Consider the following 23,067-nt stretch of genomic DNA (forward strand, 5'->3'; position numbering starts at 1 on the left):
AAGAGCAGGGGAGTTTTCCCCGGGACCAATATTTATCCCTAAAATTAACAACACTCAAACAGATTATCTGGCCATTATCACAGTGCTGTTTGTGGGAACATGTGCGCAAATTGGCTGCCGCGTTTCCTACATTACAACAGTGACTACACTTCAAAAAGTACTTCATTGGCTGTAAAGCGCTTTGGGACATCCAGTGGGCGTGAAAGGCGCTACAGAAATGCAAGTCCTTCTTTTTCTTTCTTGATGTATGGACAGTTAAAAATAAGACATGCGGCTGTGGCATCATAACTGCAGAATAATAGAGCCAAGTGATTCGCGGAAGGGTATAATCAGGTTCTATTTTGCAGGAGATTGCATGCAAAGTCGCACGTGTATCTTTCCCAGGCATGTTATAGCAACAAAAAAAAGATGTCTATGGGTGCTTTACAAGGCTGGAATGCTCTTAAGCCATTTAGATGACATCATAAATCACAAAGGGAACATTTTTAACTGTGCGCTGCGCGTGGTGAAATCGTAAATGTGTTCTTTATAATTGTGTTTATGATTTCACTACACATAGTGCACAGAAGAATATATATGAGTGCAAAACACAAGGGTTTATGAATGTCACCCACACTTGAGCACACCAGCCCCAGTTATTTTTTTAATTAATCGATACATATAGTATCTGCAGCTTGTCAGCAAGCTTTTTCCGTTCGGGTTTCCCACTGGAGTTCTTACTTCCTGTTACTGACAGCGTTTTTCTATTCTTGCCAGTATGCACCATCTCTTCAGCCATTGACTCTCATTGGGGAGATGTAGCTCATTCTGACAAGGAGATCTTTTGCTTCTCTTCTGTACGACTACGATATTAGATTTAAGATGTGGCTCACAGCAAGAGAGTGCTTCACCGATCAAGAAAAAAAAATAGACCATTATATTGGTTTACGATCCTCCTGTACCGAGTACATAAAGGACAAATCTTGGCTGGCCATATAATACGATAAATAAGACTTCCTTTGGGGTTAGGAGTTTGGGATTTTATAATTGGCAGGCATTTAAACCACTAATGGCCATAAGTTTTTAGACATTTGGCCAAATTTCAAATAGGAAATTTGGATTTCAAGGTAATGTGTCCCAAATCTCCCATATGCTGGACGCAATCCTGGATAAATATCTCCATTCATGAGGCAACTATAACTCACTCCTACCTTTGCCGCTCATGAATTACTCATGGAGATATTTATCGCACTACCATAACATATTCCACTTAGAACACTTGGATAGATTTACAACTTGAGCGTTGCAGCCCAGGAATATCAGCTGACGTTGTTCTTGATGTCACCTTGTTCTTGGGATGCCGTATTTATGGAAATACGACTTTTATTTTTACTGATGCTTCCTCAAGCAAGTGTTGCAGATTACATTCAATGTTTTTTTGTAGGTGGGGGGGGCGGTGGAGGAAGCTGAGTGGAGTGCCAGGAATTGTCTTTTGGGGTCCCTACTGTTTTCCAATTTACAATGTAAACTGGTAAAATTCAGAGATGACACTAGATTAGGAAGCAGCTTCTAAATAGGCCAGACAAAATATGTAAATTCCAGATCAAAACTTAATATGGACTAGCGCATATAGGAAAAATGAATGGGCAATATAAGTACTCCTTAAATGGTGTTGAAATAGTTATGGGTAAAGTTGATAGAGATGTTGGGATTTTTGAACACTTGATGCTCAACAATGTCCAATCAATGTGGAAGCGCAATCAACAAAGCAAATAAAATGCAGAACTAGACAGCCAAAACAGCAGAGTACAAATCGGAGGAAGTCATGTTGAAACAGTATTGTGCCTTGGTCAGAACACATCTTGAGTACTGAAATGAAAGACCTGCATTTATATAGCGCGTTTCACAACATCAGGACATCCCAAAGCGCTTTACAGCCAATGAAGTACAGCCACTGTTGTAATGTAGGAAACGCAACAGCCAATTTGGCACAGCAAGCTCCCACAAACAGCAATGTGATAATGTCCAGATAATCTGCTTTTAGTGATGTTGATTGAGGAATAAATATTGGCCCAGGACACCGGGATTAACTTTCCTGCTCTGCATCAAAATAGCGCCATGGGATCTTTTACATCTGCCTGAGAGAGCAGACATCATAACCAGCACTCCCTCAGTACTGCACTGGAATGGCAGCCTAGATTGCTTTTTTGAGTTCCTGTCTATGGAGTGGGACTTAGAACCCACAACCTTCTGACTCAGAGGCAAGAGTGCTACCCTCTGGCCCACGGCTGACACTGAGTCCAGTTCTGGCCACTAAGCGACAGGGGAGTCATCAAATTGGTGCAGTGATGAGTCACAGGACTGATCCCTAGCATCAGAGGACTGGTTCCCGAGGATAGATTGGAGAAACGTGAGCTTCTGTGCCCCTAAAGGAGGCATAAGAACATAAGAAGTGGGAGCAGGAGTCGGCCATACGGCCCCTTGAGCCTGCTCCGCCATTCAATAAGATCATGGCTGATCTTCGACCTCAACTCCACTTTCCCGCCCGATACCCGTATCCGTTGATTCTCTTAAGAGTCCAAAAATCCAGACAACAGAGAGGTGACCCACATTGACACTAAATTAAATAGAAAGGTAGATGCAGGACATTTCTTTAAATGACACTGTGACCGTAGGGAGAGGGGACGCAGGTTCAAACTAGTAAAAGGCAAATTTAAGATTGATGTCAGGAAATTTTTCTTTGCACAACAGGGGTCAATGTTGGCTTTTGGGTGGCCAACCGGCGGAGTGTATGGCCAATCGCCGCTATCCGCATCGAAGAGGTGGCCGCGATTGTAAGCCGCCGGCCTCCTTCACATCGGGTTGGTGAGCTTTCGCTAAGGCCTTTCAAAAAGGGGGGCGGTAGGCGGAAGTTCCGCCTACATGCTCCCCGATCATAGTTTGAAGAGCCAGTCCGGACAGGGCGTAACCAAGATCCACCCCAAATCACCTGCTCCATCTTCTCCGCCCCCCCACACCCACCTCCCCACCCCAGGCTTTCCACCCTCTCCAGCCCCACGAATATTGGGGGCCTCCTCAGTCCAATAGATTATTGGTGTATTTGTCACGTGTGATCGACACAAGCTATTTATTCAATGGCCCGGATTTTCCGGGGCCTATGACTGTGTACGCGGTGTGCAGGCGGCTGTAAGTGCCCCGCAAGTTCTGGGTTTCTGCACGCGATGCGCATGCGCGAAAACACGGAGCTTGCGATCCATCTGCATCCCCGGGAAAAGAGCATCCGCGGGCGGAGAGTTGGGCTATTTGCCCAACTACTGCCCAGCGAGTGCCCGTGGAACACTTATGCCTGCTAAAAGCAGGCGTAAGGCCTTCTTTTACCAATGTAAGGGTTTAAATAAATATTAAAATACATTTAAAAAAAATCATTTGAACATTCATAAACCTGCCAAATAAGGTTAGGTTATTTTTAGCCCCTTGAAAACATTTAAATTTACTTTTCAAAAAATTACATTTTCGTGTTAAATGTCTAATTAACTTGTATTTTAATTAATTTTAAACATAAGAACATAAGAAATAGGAGCAGGAGTAGGCCAATCGGCCCCTCGAGCCTGCTCCACCGCCCAATAAGATCATGGCTGATCTGATCCTAACCTCAAATCTTCTATCACTCTCCATCCACCCGAACCCATGTGATCTCCCGGGAGAGGCGAAAAACCAGATAAAAGACCCAATGGCCAATTTGGGAGAAAAAAATCTGGGAAATTCCTCTCCGACCCATCTAGGCGATCGAAATTCTTCCAGGAGATCACTCTGTCCCTATATTTCCTACAGTACTTATCTTCTGTAAAAGCGATCTCCACCCCAGCCAGGAACAGGAATAAAACCATCTCCTGAAATCTAACACAGAATTAGAACACAGTAGGAGCAGAACCAGGCTACACGGCCCCTGGGCCCACTCCACTACCCACAGGGCCATGACCATTCCGAACCTAGACTCATGTCCAATTTCTTGCCCGCTCCCCGTAACCCTTAATTCCCTTTACTTCTAGGAAACTATCTATTTCTGTTTTAAATTTATTTAATGATGTAGCTTCCACAGCTTTCTGGGGCAGCAAATTCCACAAACCTACCACCCTCTGAGTGAAGAAGTTTCTCCTCATCTCAGTTTTGAAAGAGCAGTCCCTTATTCTAAGATTATGCCCCCTAGTTCTAGTTTCACCCATCATTGGGAACATCCTCACCGCATCCACCCGATCAAGCCCCTTCACAATCTTATATGTTTCAATAAGATCGCCTCTCATTCTTCTGAACTCCAATGAGTAGAGTCCCAATCTACTCAACCTCTCCTCATATGACCACCCCCTCATCCCCGGGATTAACCGAGTGAACCTTCTTTGTACTGACTCAAGAGCAAGTATGTCTTTTCTTAAGTATGGACACCAAAACTGTATGCAGTATTCCAGGTGCAGTCTCACCAATACCTTGTACAACTGCAGCAATACCTCCCTGTTTTTATATTCCATCCCCCTAGCAATAAAAGCCAACATTCCATTGGCCTTCTTGATCACTTGCTGCACCTGCATACTAACTTTTTGAGTTTCGTGCACCAGGACCCCCAGATCCCTTTGTACTTCAGTACTTTCCAGTTTCTTGCCATTAAGATAATAACTTGCTCTATGATTTTTCCTGCCAAAGTGCATAACCTCACACTTTCCAGTATTGTATTCCATCTGCCAAACCTCTGCCCACTTACTTAGCCTGTCTATGTCCCTTTGCAGGTTTTTTATGTCCTCCTCATTCACTACTTTCCGTCCCATCTTTGTATCATCTGCAAACTTTGATATGTTACACTCGGTCCCCTCCACCAAATCGTTAATATAGATTGTAAAGAGTTGGGGACCCAGCACTGACCCCTGCGGAACACCACTAGTTACTGATTGCCAATCTGAGAACGAACCATTTATCCCAACTCTCTGCTTTCTGTTAGAGAGCCAATCCTCCACCCACGCCAGAATATTACCCCCAATCCCGTGATTTTTTATCTTGAGCAATAATCTTTTGTGTGGCACCTTGTCAAATGCCTTTTGGAAGTCTAAATACACTACGTCCACTGGTTCCCCTTTATCCACCCTGTATGTTACTTCCTCAAAAAACTCAAGCAAATTTGTCAAACATGACTTCCCCTTCATGAAACCATGCTGAGTTTGTCCTATTAAATTATGTTTATCCAAATGTCCCGTTACTGTCTCCTTAATAATGGACTCTAACATTTTACCAACCACAGATGTTAGGCTAACAGGTCTATAGTTTCCAGCCTTCTGCCTACTACCTTTTTTAAATAAGGGTGTTACATTAGCAGTTTTCCAATCTGCCGGGACCTTTGCTGAGTCCAGGGAGTTTTGGAAAATTATTACCAATGCATCCACAATCCCTACCGCCACTTCCCTCAAGACCCTAGGATGCAAGCCATCAGGTCCTGGGGATTTATCCGCCTTGAGTCCCATTATTTTACCAAGTACCACTTCCTTAGTGATTTTAATCGTATTTAGTTCCTCCCCCGCTAGAGCCCCCTGTTTGTCCAGTGTTGGGATATTCTTAGTGTCCTCTACTGTAAAGACTGATACAAAATAATTGTTCAGCGTTTTTGCCATCTCCATGTTTCCCACCATTAATTTCCCGGTCTCATCCTCTAAGGGACCAACATTTACTTTAGCCACCCTTTTTCTTTTTATATAACTATAGAAACTTTTGCTGTCTGTTTTTATATTTTTTGCTAATTTACTTTCATAATCTATCTTCCCTTTCTTAATCAATCTTTTAGTTATTTTTTGCTGTCTTTTAAAGACTTCCCAATCTTCCATCCTCCCACTAGATTTGGCTACCTTATATGCCCTTGTTTTTAGTCGGATACTATCCTTAATTACTTTACTTAGCCACGGATGGCTATCTTTTCTTTTACACCCTTTTTTCCTCAGTGGAATATATATTTTTTGGAAGTTGTAAAATGTAATGATTTTTTTTTATTTCAGTGTTTTGTACATGTATTTTTGGGGGGATTGCTATTAAGCTCATGGGGATTCCGTATGTAAATGGGAATCCTCATACGCATAATGGGAATCCCCTTTCTGGCTGGTTGGGCCGGCCCACGTGATCCCGGGGACGCTGGGATACGTGGGTCTTTACACCGGCCTACGCGAAGAGGCCCAGGAGCGCGGGTCTCCGTGGGTCCAGGACTATTGGGTAAGCGCGTAGTTTTATTGCGTTTCGGAGGCATCCGCCCGCCCGCAGATTCAGGCCCCATATGTCTTCGCTGCCGGTAAATTACAGAAGGCATCTCAATATGCTAGCACCACGCTGCCGTTACCTGTGTGTTTCCTGCTGTGCATCTGCAGGTGGGAGAGCTTGAAGTAGCGTTTGTTACACCCAGGGTAGGGACACATGAATGGACGCTTTTCATTGGCTTCGGTGTTTGCTCTGACAATGGTGGGGGCTACACCCGGGACCCTCCGAACATCCTGAAACAATAAACAGGCACCCAGGTTACACCGGCGTTGGGGAAGCTGACAAATTTTTCACATCTTTATTCTCGATACATTCAAACTAAAATCAATGATGGTACAGTATAATTTTCCACCGTATTCTGCATATTGTCATAGAATTCCAAAAACACTTAGCTGGTTTCTATTTCCGTCTATCATGGTTGATGCGAGGATTCAGTAGGGGCTTGACTGACCCTTCCTCATAGGATCAGAGAATCTTACAGTGCAGAGGGAAGCCATTCGGCCCATCATGCCAATGCCGCCTCAATGAGAGAGCTATTCAATTAATCCCACTCCTCTGCTCTTGCAAATTTTTCCCTTTCAAGTACATACCCAATTCCCTTGTGGAAGTTATTGTTGAATCTGCCTCCACCACCCTTTCAGGCAGCGCATTCCACATCGTGACAACTAGCTGCGTAAAAATATTTCTCCTCATCGCCCGTCTGGTTGCCAATTGCCTTAAATCTGTGTCCTCTGGTTACCTGGCAGCGGAAACAGTTTCTCCTCATTTACTCCATCAAAACCCTTCATGATTTTGAACGCCTCTATTAAATCTCCCCTTAACCTTCTCTGCTCTAAGGAGAACAATCCCAGCCTCTCTGGCCTCTCCACATAATTGAAGTCCATTTCTGTAGGTGAACGAATCGCCACATATACTAGAATCCTTGCGATGTTGTTTTTTATGCCTCTTTTGTGTTGTCATAATTTAGTAACACTTCTGTGACATTTGTAATGCTTCGAGGTAAATTCTAAAGTGTAACAGTGCTTCTATTGATTTAAATTGCTAACACCTACCATTCAGTCCCCCCACTACTAATAACGCTGTAACATTACTTGCCAGGCTCTGCTCATCATTTGGGCTTGTTCTAACAAACAAAAAAGACACGCAATTTCGTCTGACTAACTGAACAAGGCCCTGGGAAGATCACTGGTTTGTCGGCCGATTGAAAGTGATAATAAAGTAGGGTTTTACCTCATACAGAGCTTGCACATAGAAGCTCAGGCGCAGTGTGTTGGATTTAGCTGAGGAGTGTGGGATAAAGTGGTTGGTTCAAGCCCACAGCTCTCCACACAGTGAGCTCCTGACGTTAGCCAAGAGAGGGGGAAAAAGTGGAAGACAACGCACGGATGTTGCCTGGCCTGCTGAGTTTTTCCAGCATTTTCTATCATGAAGGCAGGTGCCCTCGTCTCAGAAAGTTGACGATAGCAAAATACCGCAGATGCTGGAAATCCAAAATAACAACAGAAAATGCTGGAAAAACTCAGCAGGCCAGGCAACATCCGTAGAGAGAAAATAGAGTCAGCGTTTCGGGTGAAAACCCTTTGTCAAGACTAAAGAAGCACAGGAAATGAAATAGATTAAGAGGCCAGGCTGGGAGAGAACAAAAGAGAAGAAGAGACATTAAGAGGTATTCAAAACCAGACGAGATGGTGATAGGACTAGTGGAGACAAAAGACGGCTCCAGATTAGGTGTGAAATGCGCTGGCAGAATGAGAGACAGCTGCCATGTGGGAGAGAGAAAAAAAAAGAAAGGGGGGTGGGGAAAGGCCAAAACAAAGGTGTGGATAAAAAATATAAGTAAAAATGTAATAGGGGCCGAGGTTCTGATCTGAAATTGTTGAACTCGATATTGAGTCCGGAAGGCTGTAAAGTGCCTAATCGGAACCTGCCTTCACTTTTGGTTGGAAAATGGCACGTTCCACTGGAGGCCGTAAAGAGGGGGGAGAGAAATACCTAAAAGAAATGGGGTGGGCGAGGACAGAAGAAGAGGCCTGTTGCTTCCTTCTTGCAATGCTATTTAAAGAAGACTGCAACTCTACAACAAATTATTGCCTTACGGTACATAACCTCCACATCTCTGGTTTATTAAGTGCTGTTAAAACATTCATATTCATAGGCCTCATCGGTGGAGCCCGATACGCCATCTGCTTAGAAAAGTGTAGAAGGCACCTCTAGAGTGTCAGTAGGGTCAAACTGTTTGCATTTTCAGTTGCTATCGAAAGAAATTGTGTCACAGACAGAAGTGTGTTATATAGAGAGGGTGTTAATCATGATCTCCCTGCCAGAGAGGAAACCATAAATAACAAGATATATCAGTGGGTGTGATATATCAGCGAGAAAGGTTTCACTGAGAAGATAGTATAATGATTAATAACAGGAATGGAGTGTGCTACAAATGTGGTTAAAATCAGTACTCGTTGAAATTATTTTGCCAATTTCTCAAAAATATGTAGCAGACTTGTCTGATAGTTGTAAATCTTCAGACTGCTGCCACCTTGATTGGTTTTCAGTCTGCGCCTTAAGCAAATGATAGAATGAGTGTCGGATCCACATTTAAAAAAAATCTGCTGCTACAAAACAGATCCTCCTTTCCCCTGCTCCTGTGGCATTGAGAAAGTCCCAAATTAGAACCATCTGTGCACACGAGTGGTCCTCCTGGTCCAATCTACTTTCGCACTGCCCGCAATCAGCTTTCCCAGGGGGCAACGGTTTTACTCTCTCGACAGACACACGTGCAGAAGAAAAGATATAGGCGTCACTCACCTGAAGCCCTCTGAACATCCCGTGCGTGTGTATTCTGTACTGCGTGCTGCAGCTGTACAACATGGGGGCATTGTGATTGTCGGTCTCGTATCCTCCGGCGTGGCTGCAAGTAGACCATTGGTCAGTGAGAACAGGACAACAGGCTCAACCATCAATAGTCACATATTCCATTTGCCAGATGTTGTTTTTAAAAGCACGCTGGCATTTATTACCTTAACAACTGAATATACCAGAACAGGGAAAACTTGTATTTCTATAGCGCCTGTCACGGCCTCAGGACGTCTTAAAGTGCTTTACAGCCAATTTTTTTGATGTGTAGCCACTGTTGTACTGTAGGGAAATGCGGCAGCCAATTTGCCCACAGCAAGCTCCCACAAACAGCAATGTGGTAATTGACCAGATAATCTGTTTTTCAGTGATGTTGGTTGAGGGAATAAAATAATTGGCCCAGGACACCAGGGAGAACTCCCCCTGCTCTTCTTCGAAATAGTGCCATGGGCTCTTTTACATCAACACACCACTCAAGATTTTTACAAAAATTCCAGAAGCTTTTCCTAGTGCCAGTCCATAAATTACTAGATTTATTTGGATTTGATTTCATCACTTGCTACCGTGAGATTTGACCTCACAATCTCAGGGCTGCTATTGACCAGTACTGCAGCCACTACACTACCAGACCCAAGTAGATGCTGTGAGTTTTTAATTTTGAGAATATGAAGGATTACTTGCGATGAGTATGCAAACTTATTGGCCCAGAAATTCGGGTCCCAACGCGTGAGTACGGACGGAGTACTCGCGCGTGGACCCGATGGAAGTGCCGGAATCTTGCATGCACTACGCATGTGCGGGAAACCGGCACTTCCGATCCTCTGAACCAAGGGGTTCAGAGGTCGAACGCATGCGCGCGGGAGTCTGTGCGTGCGCGCGTTGAACTTCCTTTTTTTTTACAGGTTTTAATGTGCGGGTAAGTCTCTACATTTTAGAAAGCCGTAAGGACTTCATTTTCAAAGGTAAGTGGTCAATTATTTTAAAATAAAACATTTTTTCCACAGGTTTTTTACTTTTAAATACTTTAAAGCAAGGTAAGTTTATTTTTAGCCCCGTTTTTTTATAAAATTATTTTTTTCAAAAATTAAAAAAAAAATTTTAAATAGTTATTTAATGTCATTTATAGTTTATTTACAAAGTGTGATGTTTTTTAAAAATTTATTTGAAGGTAAAGTACAGTTTTACAGCCTCAGCATTTATACGTTTTGACAGGTCTATCTGTCAAGACTTATAAATGGAGCATTCCCTGCTCCGATTGGCTGCCTGTTGCTCACGTGATCCCAGGGGACGCATCGCACTAACTACGCCCCTGGGACACGCCAGCATAGCGCGCCGGCCTCTGGGACAGGCCTCGGAGAGGAATTCCACGCAGGCCAAGGGGTCAACTGCCGGCGCGCTAGGTAAGTGTAGGTCGGGGGCTTGCACCCGCGGGAAGCCCCCGACCCGAATTTCTGGGCCATTAAAAATCCTTGAAGAGGTTGCGGTTGCCTAAAATGTCACCCGTGGCTCAGTGGGTAGCACTCTTACCTCCGAGTCAGAACATCATGTGGTTCGAGTCCCACCTCATGGAACTTGAGCACAAAATCTAGACTGACATTCCAGTGCAGTTATAGAAACATAGAAGATAGGAGCAGGAGTAGGCCATTCGGCCCCTCGAGCCTGCTCCGCCATTCAATGAGATCATGGCTGATCATCCAAATTCAGTACCCTGTCCCTGCCTTCTCCCCATATCCCTTGATCCCTTTAGTCTTAAGAAATATACCCAACTCCTTCTTGAATATATTTAATGAATTGGCCTCAACTGCCTTCTGTGGTAGAGAATTCCACAGGTTCACCACTCTCTGGGTGAAGAAATTCCTCCTCATCTCAGTCCTAAATGGCTTACCCCTTATCCTTAGACTGTGACCCCTGGTTCTGGACTCCCCCGCCATCGGGAACATCCGTTGTCTAGTCCTGTTAGAATTTTATAAGTTTCAATGAAATCCCCTCTCATTCTTCTAAACTCCAGTGAGTATAAGCCTAATCGACCCAATCTCTCTTCATACGTCATTCCTGCCATCCCAGGTATCAGCCTGGTGAATCTTCGCTGCACTCCCTCCATGGCAAGAACATCCTTCCTCAGATAAGACGACCAAAACTGCACACAATACTCAAGGTGTGGTCTCACCAAGGCCCTGTATAACTGCAGCAAGACATCCTTGCTCCTGTACTCAAATCCTCTCACTATGAAGGCCAACAAAATGAGGGAGCACTGCACTGTCAGAGGTGCCATCTTTCGGCTGAGACGTTAAACCGAGGCCCCGTCTGCCCTCTCAGGTGGACATAAAAGATCTGGGGAGTTCTCCCCGGTGTCCTGGTCAATATTTATCACTCAACCAACATCACCAAAACGGATTATCTGGTCATTATCACATTGCTGTTTGTGGGAGCTTGCTGTGCACCAATTGGCTGCCACGTTTCCCACACGACAACAGTGACTGCACTTCAAAAAAGTACTTCATTGGCTGTAAAGTGCATTGGGAGGTCTAGAGGTTGTGAAAGGTGCTATAGAAATGTAAGTCTTTTATCTTTCTATTTTTGGAGTGCACTTTTTTCCTCTGGCAATTTTTCTTGTGCACCTGTCCAAGTTGCGATGGAAACATTCAATCTTTGCACTATATTTTAGCAGGAAGAATAGGTGCACGAGAGAAAAGGGGCTGCTTTAGTACAAAATGATGAGTTCTCCGAGTTGGGGGGGGTTTGGGGTTTGTGGGTGGGGGGAGTACCACCAGGTCATGACCAGATGCAGAGTAACGTTCTGTCTCAACAATGGGCTCCATTTCCCTCTGGGTGCTGTGTTTATAAAGAACGGGTTTAGGATGTGGTTTCACATAATGCACAGAGACCGTCTTGGAACCGTTGCTTGTGGCTTCTGCCGCAATTCAGTCTTATTTTTCAGTATAGCAGACCTGACGACCTTTTCAATCGGAGATGATACATAATTTACGTCGGATCGACACGTCACACCTAACGAATCACAGCAGCAATCAATAACTGCTGAAGACAACGGTTTTCTGTTGTGAAGAAAAAATTGAAAGCAAGCACTTTGAAAAACCGGAGTGACCCTTTATAAATGTGGCCCCTCCTCGCCTCGCCTTTCTCAGCAAGTCACACTGTGGTTCAGTTTTCAGTTCCAAAGATCTGGCAGAATGAACAAATTAAGTGTAGGTTGGAAGTTACACCACTTTTAGCAAAAGCCACTTGTGTCAAATCAAAATCAAATCAACTTTTATTGTCATTGTTAGTGCACAAGTGCAGTACAACGAAATGTAGGCTTGCGGCTCCCGAGAGTGTACATTTAGATTAAGACATTTAAACATTCAACTCGCTGGTGAGATGAGGAACTGCAAATGTTGACGGTAAATAGCATTTTTGTTTTACTGTGAGATGGCAAAGTCTGACATGTGAAAACAACTGCTCCCAAGCCAGCAGTTTGCAATCACTGTATCGGTTCAGGCACCTCTCATTTTCAACACTAACGTTGACAGACATGCAGCTAACACCACCCTCTAAATCTGCTGCTGTCAGAATCACTCCAGGCTCCGCATCACGCATTCAAAATTGAACGTGAGTTATCATCAGCTATTGATTCTAATCCCCAAGGATTTTTTGAATATGACTTAAATGATGGGCTGCCAAAGAGCTTCATCCGTATATTTATGCATGTAATATAATCTGTCTGGACTAATTTTCGTTCTTTGAAAGCAGTAACCTTACCATGACGTAAGTATCTTGACTGTATACACGTGCACAATCAACGTGAATGTTTACGGGGCCTTGGTAGATTCACAAGCCAGGTCGTCGAATCGGACAGCACAGAAAGAGGCCATTCGACCCATCGTGCCCGAGCTGGCTCTTTGAAAGAGCTGTCCGATTAGTCCCACCCCCCTGCTCTTTCCCCACCCCCCTGCTCTTTCCCCACACCCCTGCTCTTTCCCCACAGCCCTGCAATTTTTAGCCCTTCAAGTATGTCTCCAATTCCAAATCATCATAACTCGCTCCTTAAAATAAATTCTCCTCATCTCCCTCCCGGTTGTTGCCAATTATCTTAAATCTGTGTCCTCTGGTTACCGAATCTCCTGCCATTAGAAACAGTTTCTCCTTATTTACTCTATCAATGAGTCTCCTCCCATCCTACTTCATCTAACCCTATCAGCTGAACCTTCTATTCCTTTATAAGAACATAAGAAATAGGAGCAGGAGTCGGCCATTCGGCCCTTCGAGCCTGCTCCGCCATTCAATGAGATCATGGCTGATCTTCTGCCTCAACTCCATTCACCGGCCCTATCGCCATATCCCTTGATGCCTTTACTAGTCAGAAACCTATCGACTTCTGTTTTGAATATACCCAATGATTGAGCCTCTACAGCCCTCTGGGGGAGAGAATTCCAAAGGTTCACCACCCTCTGTGTGAAGAAATTTCTTCTCCTCTCAGTCCTGAATGACCTACCCTTTATCCTGAGGCTGTGGCCCCTGGTTCTAGACTCCCCAGCCAGGGAAACATTCTCCCAGCATCCACCCTATCAAGCCCTGTAATAATTTTGTATGCTTCAATGAGATCCCCTCTCATTCTTCTGAATTCAAGAGAATACAGGCCTAGTTTACTCAATCTCATACGACAGTCCCGCCATCCCAGGAATCAATCTCGTGAACATTCGTTGCACTCCCTCTATGGCAAGTATATCCTTCCTTAGGTAAAGAGACCAAAATTGTACACAGTACTCCAGGCGTGGTCTCACCAAGGCCCTATATAATTGGAGTGAGACTTCTTTACTCCTGTACTCAAATCCTCTTGTAATGAAGGCCAGCATCCCTCATCTGTTTATCTAGTTTCCCCTTAATGCATCTATGCTATTTGCCTCAACTACTCCCTGTCATAGCGAGTTCCACATTCTAGCCACTCTCTGGGTAAAGAAGTTTCTCCTTGATTCCTATTGGATTTCTTAAATATTTTATTAAAAACCTTGCTTAGGACATGCAATTCCTCTTCACAAACCTTACTTCCTCTTGTCGCAATGTCTGTTCACTCTTTTACACCAACATTCACCATTGTAAATTGCAATGTCAACATTTCCCAGTCACTCTAACCATATCAACTGTCACGATGTAGTAGCAGGCTTTGGCCACAAGTTTTGGAATTCTCTTTCGGTACTTTGTTGCTGCCTTGCATGTAATTAAAAAAAACTTGTATTCAATGTGGACAATGCCACCTGCAATATACTAGTATTATTGTCTCAGATCCGGCATGGACTCGATGGGCCGAATGGCCTCCGTCTGTGCCGTTATGACTCTATGTACAATCAATGTATTGACACACAATTGTTTCCAGTGCTTAATAATTCATGCAATGGTCCAGTTCCGGCAACGCCTCGATTTTAAAATTGTTTTCAAATCCTTCCATGTCCTCGTCCCTCCCTATCTCTGTAACTTCCTCCAGCCCCACAACCTTCTGAGATCTCTGCACTCCTCCAACTCTGACCTCTTGCGCATCCCCAATTTTAATCGCTCCACCATTGGTGGCCGTGTCTTCAGCAGCCTGGGCCCTAAACTCGAATTCCTTCCCTAAGCCTCTCTGCCTCCCTACCTTTAAGATGTTCCTTAAAACTCTTTGACCAAGCCGGTCCTAATATCCCCTTATGTGGCTCGGTGTTTGATAACATTCCTGCGAAGCGCCTTGGGACGTTTTACTACGCTAAAGGCGCTATATAAATGCAAGTTGTTGTTGTTGTAATGACAATATACTACCCAACTGGATAAGTCTGTTTACGTGCTCATAATCTCTCATCTGCTCTCTTAAAACAGAGCAAAGAGAATCAAGTGGTCTTCAGCACACAGTCACAGAGGAACAAGCGCCAGAGTACTATCACTGAACATATTTGCATTAAACAGCAGCTCAGATACAAATATTTCACGGTAAATATATAGCGATGTGGACAAGGGAACACTGGTGAGGAATGGGTACCAGAGGTGGGGGCTGATGAGCTTCCTGCAGGTCCAGGGCATTGGCCCAGAATGAACGAAGCTTTGCCCTAGCACTGTATTTTGCCATTCAGTGAGAGCCTTGTTCTCTGCTGGATTATAGTCATCATCCATGGTTGTACCAGATTGGCCTCCTCAGCTGTCTCTCTTGAGGGCCACTCCTGAGCTCTCTCCATTAAGGGTACAGGCTTCAGTCTGCCTGCTTTACAACTGAAAACATTGCTAACGTGAACCACATTGTGCAGTCAAGTGCCTCCATAGTCAATGCTCATTCCCCCATTGCTGCTTGTGGGAGCTTGCTGTGCACAAATTGGCTGCCGCGTTTCCTACATCACAACAGAGACTGCATTTCAAAACATAAGAACATAAGAAATAGGAGCAGGAGTAGGTCGTTTGACCCTTCGAGCCTGCTCCGCCATTCGATAAGATCATGGCTGGTCTTCTACCACATCTCCACTTTCCTGAACTATCCCCATATCGCTTGATTCCTTTATAGTCAAAAAATCGATCTCTGTCTTGAATATACTCAATGACTGAGCCTCCACAGCCCTCTGGGGGAGAGAATTGCAAAGATTCACCACCCTCTGAGTGAAGAACTTTCTCCTCATCGCAGTCCTAAACGATCGACCCCTTATTCAGAAACGGTGACCCCTGGTTCTAGACTCCCCAACCATTCTTCTAAACTCCAGAGAATATGGGCCTAGTCTACTCAATCTCTCCTCATAGGACAATCCCCCATCCCAGGAACCAATACTTCATTGCCTGTAAAGTGCTTATTTTATATGTCTGGTCCATTCAGGTGTGTGTTTCCCCACTGTACATCTTTTGTGGCATTCTTCATTCTTGTATGTTACATTCCCTACTGAAATTCAAAGATGGCAGGGCTACTTTTCCGAACCCATATTCCCACCAGGAGCCCACCTTGGGACATTAGGGGATGCTCTCCACGATTTCAATCCATACAATTTCCCCCAGTATAATTTTCTAGGCTGGGAGTGTATGCGAAATCAGCCCTGCGATGTAAAGCTCGCCTTTGATTGTAACGGAGCTTACTTGGGTCACATCACGTTACAGGTTTAAAACCGGTCACCTTGTTCTGTCCTCTGACAACATTCACAATTACCAAATAAACCACCCTATGCCAGAAGGACATCCAAAAATAACACAGTAAATGCACAATTTCCACACAGAATAAGTTAACAAAGCTGGTGGCACCAAGCGATCCAATCAACAACAACTTGCATTTATATAGCGCCTTTAACAGAGTAAAACATCCCCAAGGCCCTTCACAGGAGCGATCATCAAACAAAATTTGACACCGAGCCACATAAGGAGAAATTAGCACAGGTGACGGAAAGCTTGGTCAAAGAGGTAGGTTTTAAGGAGCAACTTAAAGGAGGAAAGAGAGGTAGAGAGGTGGAAAGGTTTAGGCAGGGAATTCCAGAGATTAGAGCCTTGGCAGCTGAAGGCATGGCCACCAATGGTGCAGCGATTAAAATCGGGGATGCGCAAGAGGCCAGAATTGGAGGAGCGTAGATATCTCAGGGGGTTGTGGGGCTGGTGGCGGTTACAGAGATGGGGAGGGGGCGAGGCCAGGGAGGGATTTGAAAACAAGGATGAGAATTTTAAAATCGAGGTGTTGCCGGACCAGGAGCATGGTGGCATAGTGGTTAGCACTGTTGCCTCACAGCGCCAGGGACCCGGGTTCGAATCCGGCCTCGGGTGACTGTCTGTGTAGAGTTTGCACATTCTCCCCGTGTTTGCGTGGGTTTCCTCCGGGTGCTCCGGTTTCCTCCCACAGTCCAAAGATGTGCGGGTTAGGTTGATTGGCCATGATAAAAATTGGCCCTTAGTGTTAGGGGGGATTAAATACGTGGGGTTACGGGGTTACGGGGATAGGGCTTGGGTGGGATGGCTGTCGGTGTAGGGACCGGGTGCTAGGGTTTGGATGATCAGCCATGATCTCATTGAATGGCGGAGCAGGCTCGAAGGGCCGAATGGCCTCCTCCTGCTCCTAGTTTCTATGTTTCTATAAGCCAATGTAGGCCAGCGAGCACGGGGTGATGGGTGAAGGGGACTTGGTGCCAGTTAGGACACGGGGCAGCAGAGTTTTGTATTAATCAGTAATACTTTCCTGCCAAAAACCTTTCTGATGTATTCATGTGTACTTGCTCAACAATTCTTTAAGTAAAATCAGATAATCTATTGTTATAATAAAAAGATAATGAGCTGGAATTTGGCGGAGTCTGCTCGGTTAGTTAGACATTTTCCGGTGCCCTTCAGCCCAATGTTTTTGTCCTGGAAGTTGCTGGAAGTGCGAGCTGATAACGGCCCAGCGAGAGCAATGGGGCATCTGGGACCTTGGTGAACGACGGGATAAACAGGGTATCTTCTTAACCAATGAGATTAAAGGATTGGGAAATAAACGGAGGAAGCACTGGGCAACGCCGCGATTCTAAAATTCTCATTCTTCTGTTCAAATCCCTCCATGGCCTCGTCACTTCCCAGCTCTGTAATCTCCTCCACCCCTACAATCCTCCGAACTTGTTTAATATAATTTAACAATGTTCATTTAGGTAATTTAACATAATCTAGGCAGTAATGAAGGCATGCTGCATTGTCAGAGACGCCATACTTCAGATGAGACGTTAAACCGAGGTCCCATCTTCCCGTTTCAGGTGAGTATAAAAGATCTTGGCCTAGAAATTCAGTATAGCCACTTTTGGGGCGGTAAAGTCGGGCGGGCGCTAAAGTTAGCGCCCGCCGGAAAGTGGAGGCCACTTCGCCGATATTCAGTAGCTTTGGCCAAGGAGTTTGCTCGAGCGCTAAAACTGGCGTTGCACCCCTATCTTTAGGCGCTAAGCCGGCGGTGCAGACTGATACCGCCGAGGCCGGGCGCAGCGCAGGTGCGGTCATGTTTTGATTGACAGCAGACACCCTGGCGCCGGCCAGCTCTTAAAGGGGGAAGGGTCGACTTGGTCTGCTGCCACGCCCTGGATACTGCAGCCCTCCAGCTAGGCCTAAACACTGCTGCTGGAGAGAAATAGCGCCAGCAAGGATGCAGAGGGCCCATGAGCGAGCGCAGTGCTTCTCTGCCCATGATTTAAAGGTGCTGGTTAGGGCTTTGGAGAGGAGAAGAGATACCTTGTTCCCGGACAGTGGCAAGAAGGCTCCCAAGAGGCTGTACAGGAGAGCCTGGAGGGAAATCGGCCAGAGGGTCACAGCCAACAGCGATGTCCCCAGGACTGGTGACCAATGCCGGAAAAAGTTTAACGACCTCACTCGGTTGGTCAGGGTGAGTACCCTTTCCAGTGTCCTCCTCATCCTTGCATGTGCACCTCACATTATGGGCAAAGGGACCTCAAAGGCCTAATGGCCAGCCCTCCTCCAGCAGCTATGGCACTGGCATGAACATCAATAGCACTTTCTGCACTTTACACACTGGCCAAGCTATTCGACCATGGGAGGCAGTGCACACAACAACAGGGCACCACACTGTACTTAGAAGCCGTCCTTTCTCTTGCAGGCCAAGCTGGCTGGGAATCTGAAGAGCCGGACTGTCACCGGGGGAGGCCGTGCCCAGTTCCAGGAGCTCAGTGACCTGGAGGAGCGCGTGGGTCGACTCATGGGTGCCCGGGTGATTGGCCCCGTTGCAATTGGAGATGCCGACCCTGTGCTGGGCCCCAATGGTAAGGACATGACCGTTTGGACCTCTCTCGTTCCCCTTGCGCTTCAGATCTACATCCTTTGCCACTGTCCGACCAATGCGCATAATGCCACCACTCATGCCTCCCTCGCTGACGCCCTGTCCTCACTCTAAAGCTACTCTTGTGCCTTCCTGCTTTCAGCTGGTGAGGAGGAGGTCCCTGAAGCTGCGAGTGTCAGTCCCTTGGAAGAGGAGGACGACGAAGAGCAAGAGGAAGGCGGCACATCGGGGGAACCCTCATCCGCGCCAGGGGATGGCAATGGAGGGGACACGTCTTGCCTGGAGGAGAGCCAGGGGGAAGTGTTGCAGGGGGGTGTAGCTCCTGTACCCAGTGGCATCCTGCCACGCAGGAAGGGTCGGACAGCTCGGCGGCCTTCTCCCCAGAGGGGGGAAGTGTTGCAGGGGAGTGCAGTTGCTGGGCCCAGTGGCGCCCAGCCACGCGGGAAGGGTCGGCCAGCTCGGCGGCCTTCTCCCCAGAGGGAGAGTCCGGCCTCCAGTCCGGAGACGGTCCTCGCCCAGGAGGTGCGCCTCCTTGATCAAATGTCCGCGGACTCGGATCGTCGCCACACCGAGTTCATGGGGGTTGTGGCACGGTTGCCTGAGGCCATTGAGTCCCTGGCTCATAGTGTGGCTGATTTCGGGGCCTCACAGGCCAGGGGTTTCGACCAACTCGCGGCAGCACAGGCCAGGGGTCTCGAACAATTCGGGGCATCACAGGACGCGAGTCGGGCAGAATTCAGGGCATCACAGGACGCGAGTCGGTCTGAATTCAGGGCAGCACAGGCAGCGAGTGGAGAGTTGACGAGTGGTGCCGTGCAGTCACTGGCTGGTCTGATGCGGGCACAGACCAGGGCAGTACGGGCACTCACTGCTGCCACACTCACTGTGTCACGCACGCATCGCCAGGGCACCCGCCGCACTGCTGCAGCACAGCGGTCTAGCCTTCACCAGATTGCTGCGCTTGCTGCAGTGCCAGCCTGGTCGACTGCCAGTGTCTCTGGCGACCAGCGAGCGCCTGGCATCAGCCAGCTTGCCCCCATTGCTGCAGCCACCACTGCCACTCCCCCAGCAAAGCTGCGACGAGCTGCTGGAGAGACTGATGCTGCCCAGCCACAGCTGCAGCAGTCAGCAGCCGGCCCCTCCAGGGCCGGAGCTCGTCTAGGCCGACCCCCAAGGGCATCTGCCGTCACGCATTGTGCCCCTCAGGAGCCTTCCCCCAGCCTTGCAACACCCACAGGGCCCAGGTTGAGGCGGAGCAGCAGGTCGGCCAGGGGCCGGAAAAGCCTGGACAAGGACTCGCCCTCTCGGCACACCAAGTAGAGTGTGTTGCCAAATGTTTTTTTATATGGGGGTGTTTGTGTTCTGTATGGGGGGGGTTTGTCTTGGTAAGGCCGAGGATGAAGGCCATTTGGATGGACAAGTTTTGTTATTCCTCCCCAGGTTGTGGGAGTGAGATATGTTTTTGACTGTTTTTTGGGGGTCTTGTCTGTTTTTGGGTTTCATGTGGGAAGGGCCCTGAGTTTGTTCAATAAAGCTTTTTATTTATTCAGCTTGTCCATGTGTGATGTTTCAAGTGGTTGTTGCGTTAACCGGCTGAGGGCTTGCGGAGCAGCTGCATTCATGTGCCTTCATTGCCACAAGCCATTCCCTGACAGGGGGCCTAGAAGTGTCGTTCAATAAGCCGCCGACGGACGGCCCTTGGACCTTGTGGCTCCCTCCTGGGCTGGTACTCCTCCTCCTCCTCCTCCTCCTCATGGTCTTCCTGCTCGTCCTCCTGAGGTGGTGGTCCAACGTGAGGTGGCAGTGCCTGAGTCCTGCGGATAGCCAGGTTGTGCAGCATGCAGCAAACGACGACGAACTGGGAGACTCTATCCGGCGAATACTGTAGAGATCCGCCGGAACGATCCAGGCAGCGGAACCGTTGCTTGAGGACGCCAATCGTTTGCTCTATGATGTTCCTTGTGGCTTGATGGCTTTCATTGTATGCCTCCTCAGCAGGGGTCCTGGGCGCGCGGAGCGGGGTCATGAGCCATGTACACAAAGGATAGCCTTTGTCCCCGATAAGCCATCCTCTTGGGGGAGGCTGTGCCTGGAACATGTCAGCCACAGTAGTCTGGTGCAGGATAAATGCATCGTGGCTGCTGCCTGGAAAGCGGGCATTGACAGCTAGGATGCGCTGCCTGTGGTCACACACCAGCTGTACATTGAGGGAATGGTAGCCCTTCCGGTTGCGGTAATCCTCGGCATTGTCGATAGGTGCCCGCATAGCCACATGCGTGCAGTCAATGGCGCCCTGCACCATGGGGAAGTCGGCGATCCTCGCAAATCCGACTGCACGCTGCTCCTGCCTCTCTAGGGTCATGGGGAAGGAGATGAATTGGTGTCTCCTTGCGAAAAGGGCATCGGTGACCTGCCGGATGCAGCGATGCACGACGAACTGGGAGATGTTCGCTATGTCCCCAGCAGCGGCTTGGAAGGAGCCGCTTGCATAAAAGTTCAGAGCCACCGTGACCTTCACTTCCACCGACAGAGACGTCCTGCACATCAGCTGTGGACGCAGATCTCTGTGAAGCAGCTGGCAGATCTCTGCAACCACCTCCCTTCTGAAGCGCAGCCTCTTAACACAATGCGCGGCAGTCATGGTGAGATAGGACACCTGCTGGCGGTATTCCCTGAGTGGGTAAGGCCTACGTTGCCGACGCCTGATGGCCCCTCTGCGTCTAGGCATGGCTGCCCCTCTCACACAGCGTCTGCGAGCCCTTCGCACATAATGCTGGAACTGAGGGTTGGAACCCCATGCAGCCCCCATAATATACTTGCAAACAGTGAAATCACAATGAGTCAAATTTCCAAGCTCTGGCCAGAAGCCAAAAATACCTCTCCTATGATGGCCCAAATCAGTAAGGTCTCTGTCCAGAAATCCATAGCACTAAAGTCATTGCAGCAAAATGGCTGGCCTTTATAGTTCAGTCTAAGTGCCCTTTAATTAGCGCTCCCCGAGGCCCGCAGGGCCTCTGCTGCGTTCCACTTCACAGTTCTTAACAGCGCCACGCCCACATTGGGCGGGCGCCACTGAAGTTCCGGTTTGGGGCGCACAAACGGCGTTGCATGACGAAATGACGTCATAAGCTGCGCGCGCAGCTGAGCGCGCGCAAACACTTTGCGCCGGCGCTAAATGTCAACTGAAGTTGGGCGTAGGCGCAGATCGGTCTGCGCCCGGGCGCTAAGTGCCTAGCGCTCGAAATCTACTCCTCTTATGGCGCTAATGGCTGGCGAACGCAACTGAATTTCTAGGCCCTTATTTATGGAAGGATATACTTGTCTTGGAGGCGGTGCACCGAAGGTTCTCTAGATTGATCCCTGGGATGCGAGGGTTGTCCTATGAGGAGAGATTGTGTAGAATGGGCCTATACTCTCTGGAGTTTAGAAGAATGAGAGGTGATCTCATTGAAACATATAAGATTCTGAGGGGGATTGACAGGGTAGTTGCTGAGAGGTTGTTTCCCCTGGCTGGAGAGTCTAGAACTAGGGGGCACAGTCTCAGGATAAGGGATTGGCCTTTTAAGACTGAGATGAGGAGGAATTTCTTCACTCAGAGGGTGGTGAATCTTTGGAATTCTCTGCCCCAAACTGCTGTGGATGCTCAATCGTTGAGTATATTCAAGGCTGAGATCGATAGATTTTTGGACTCCAGATGAATTAAAGGATATGGGGATCGGGCGGGAAAGTGGTGTTGAGGTCGAAGATCAGCCATGATCTTATTGAATAAGAACATAAGAACATAAGAAATAGGAGCAGGAGTAGGCCATCTGGCCCTTCGAGCCTGCTTCAATAACATCATGGCTGATCTGATCTTGGCCTCAATCCACTTTCTTGCCCCCTCCCCATAGCCCTTGTCTCCCCTGTAGCTCAAATATCTGTCCATCTCCACCTTGAATATATTCACTGACTCCGCCTCCACAGCTCTCTGGGGCAGAGAGTGCCAAAGATTCACGACCCTCTGAGAGAAGAAATTCCTCCTCATCTCCGTCTTAAATGGTGGAGCAGGCTCGAGGGGCCGCACTCCTAATCCTTATGTTCTTGTCTCGTGGTACTAATCATAGAAGAGCTGGAGGTTCACCTGGTGTCCAGGCCAATATTCCTTCCTCAACCACCAATGTTTCTGACGCCTTTCCATGTGGACAATGGCTGCCATATTACCCACATAACAACATAAACCTGCATAACGTGAC

General features: G+C 47.4%; 1 protein-coding gene across 4 annotated transcripts in view; it reads right to left on the minus strand.

Annotated features, from left to right (window-relative positions):
• LOC147107148 (Wilms tumor protein homolog) overlaps positions 1-23,067 on the minus strand; it is an 88,066-nt gene that overhangs the window by 20,416 nt on the left and 44,583 nt on the right. For all 4 annotated transcript variants that reach the window (XM_086008262.1, XM_086008261.1, XM_086008264.1 and 1 more), the window contains exons 4-5: positions 9,064-9,166; positions 6,344-6,494 (exon numbers count right to left, since the gene is read on the minus strand). In XM_086008262.1, the coding sequence (XP_085864388.1) occupies positions 6,344-6,494; positions 9,064-9,166 (254 nt within the window). The remainder of the gene's footprint in view (positions 1-6,343; positions 6,495-9,063; positions 9,167-23,067) is intronic.

The sequence above is a fragment of the Somniosus microcephalus genome, chromosome 15, assembly GCF_052327205.1.
Source record: "Somniosus microcephalus isolate GS21.2 chromosome 15, FLI_Smic_1.0, whole genome shotgun sequence".
NCBI lineage: Eukaryota > Metazoa > Chordata > Chondrichthyes > Squaliformes > Somniosidae > Somniosus > Somniosus microcephalus.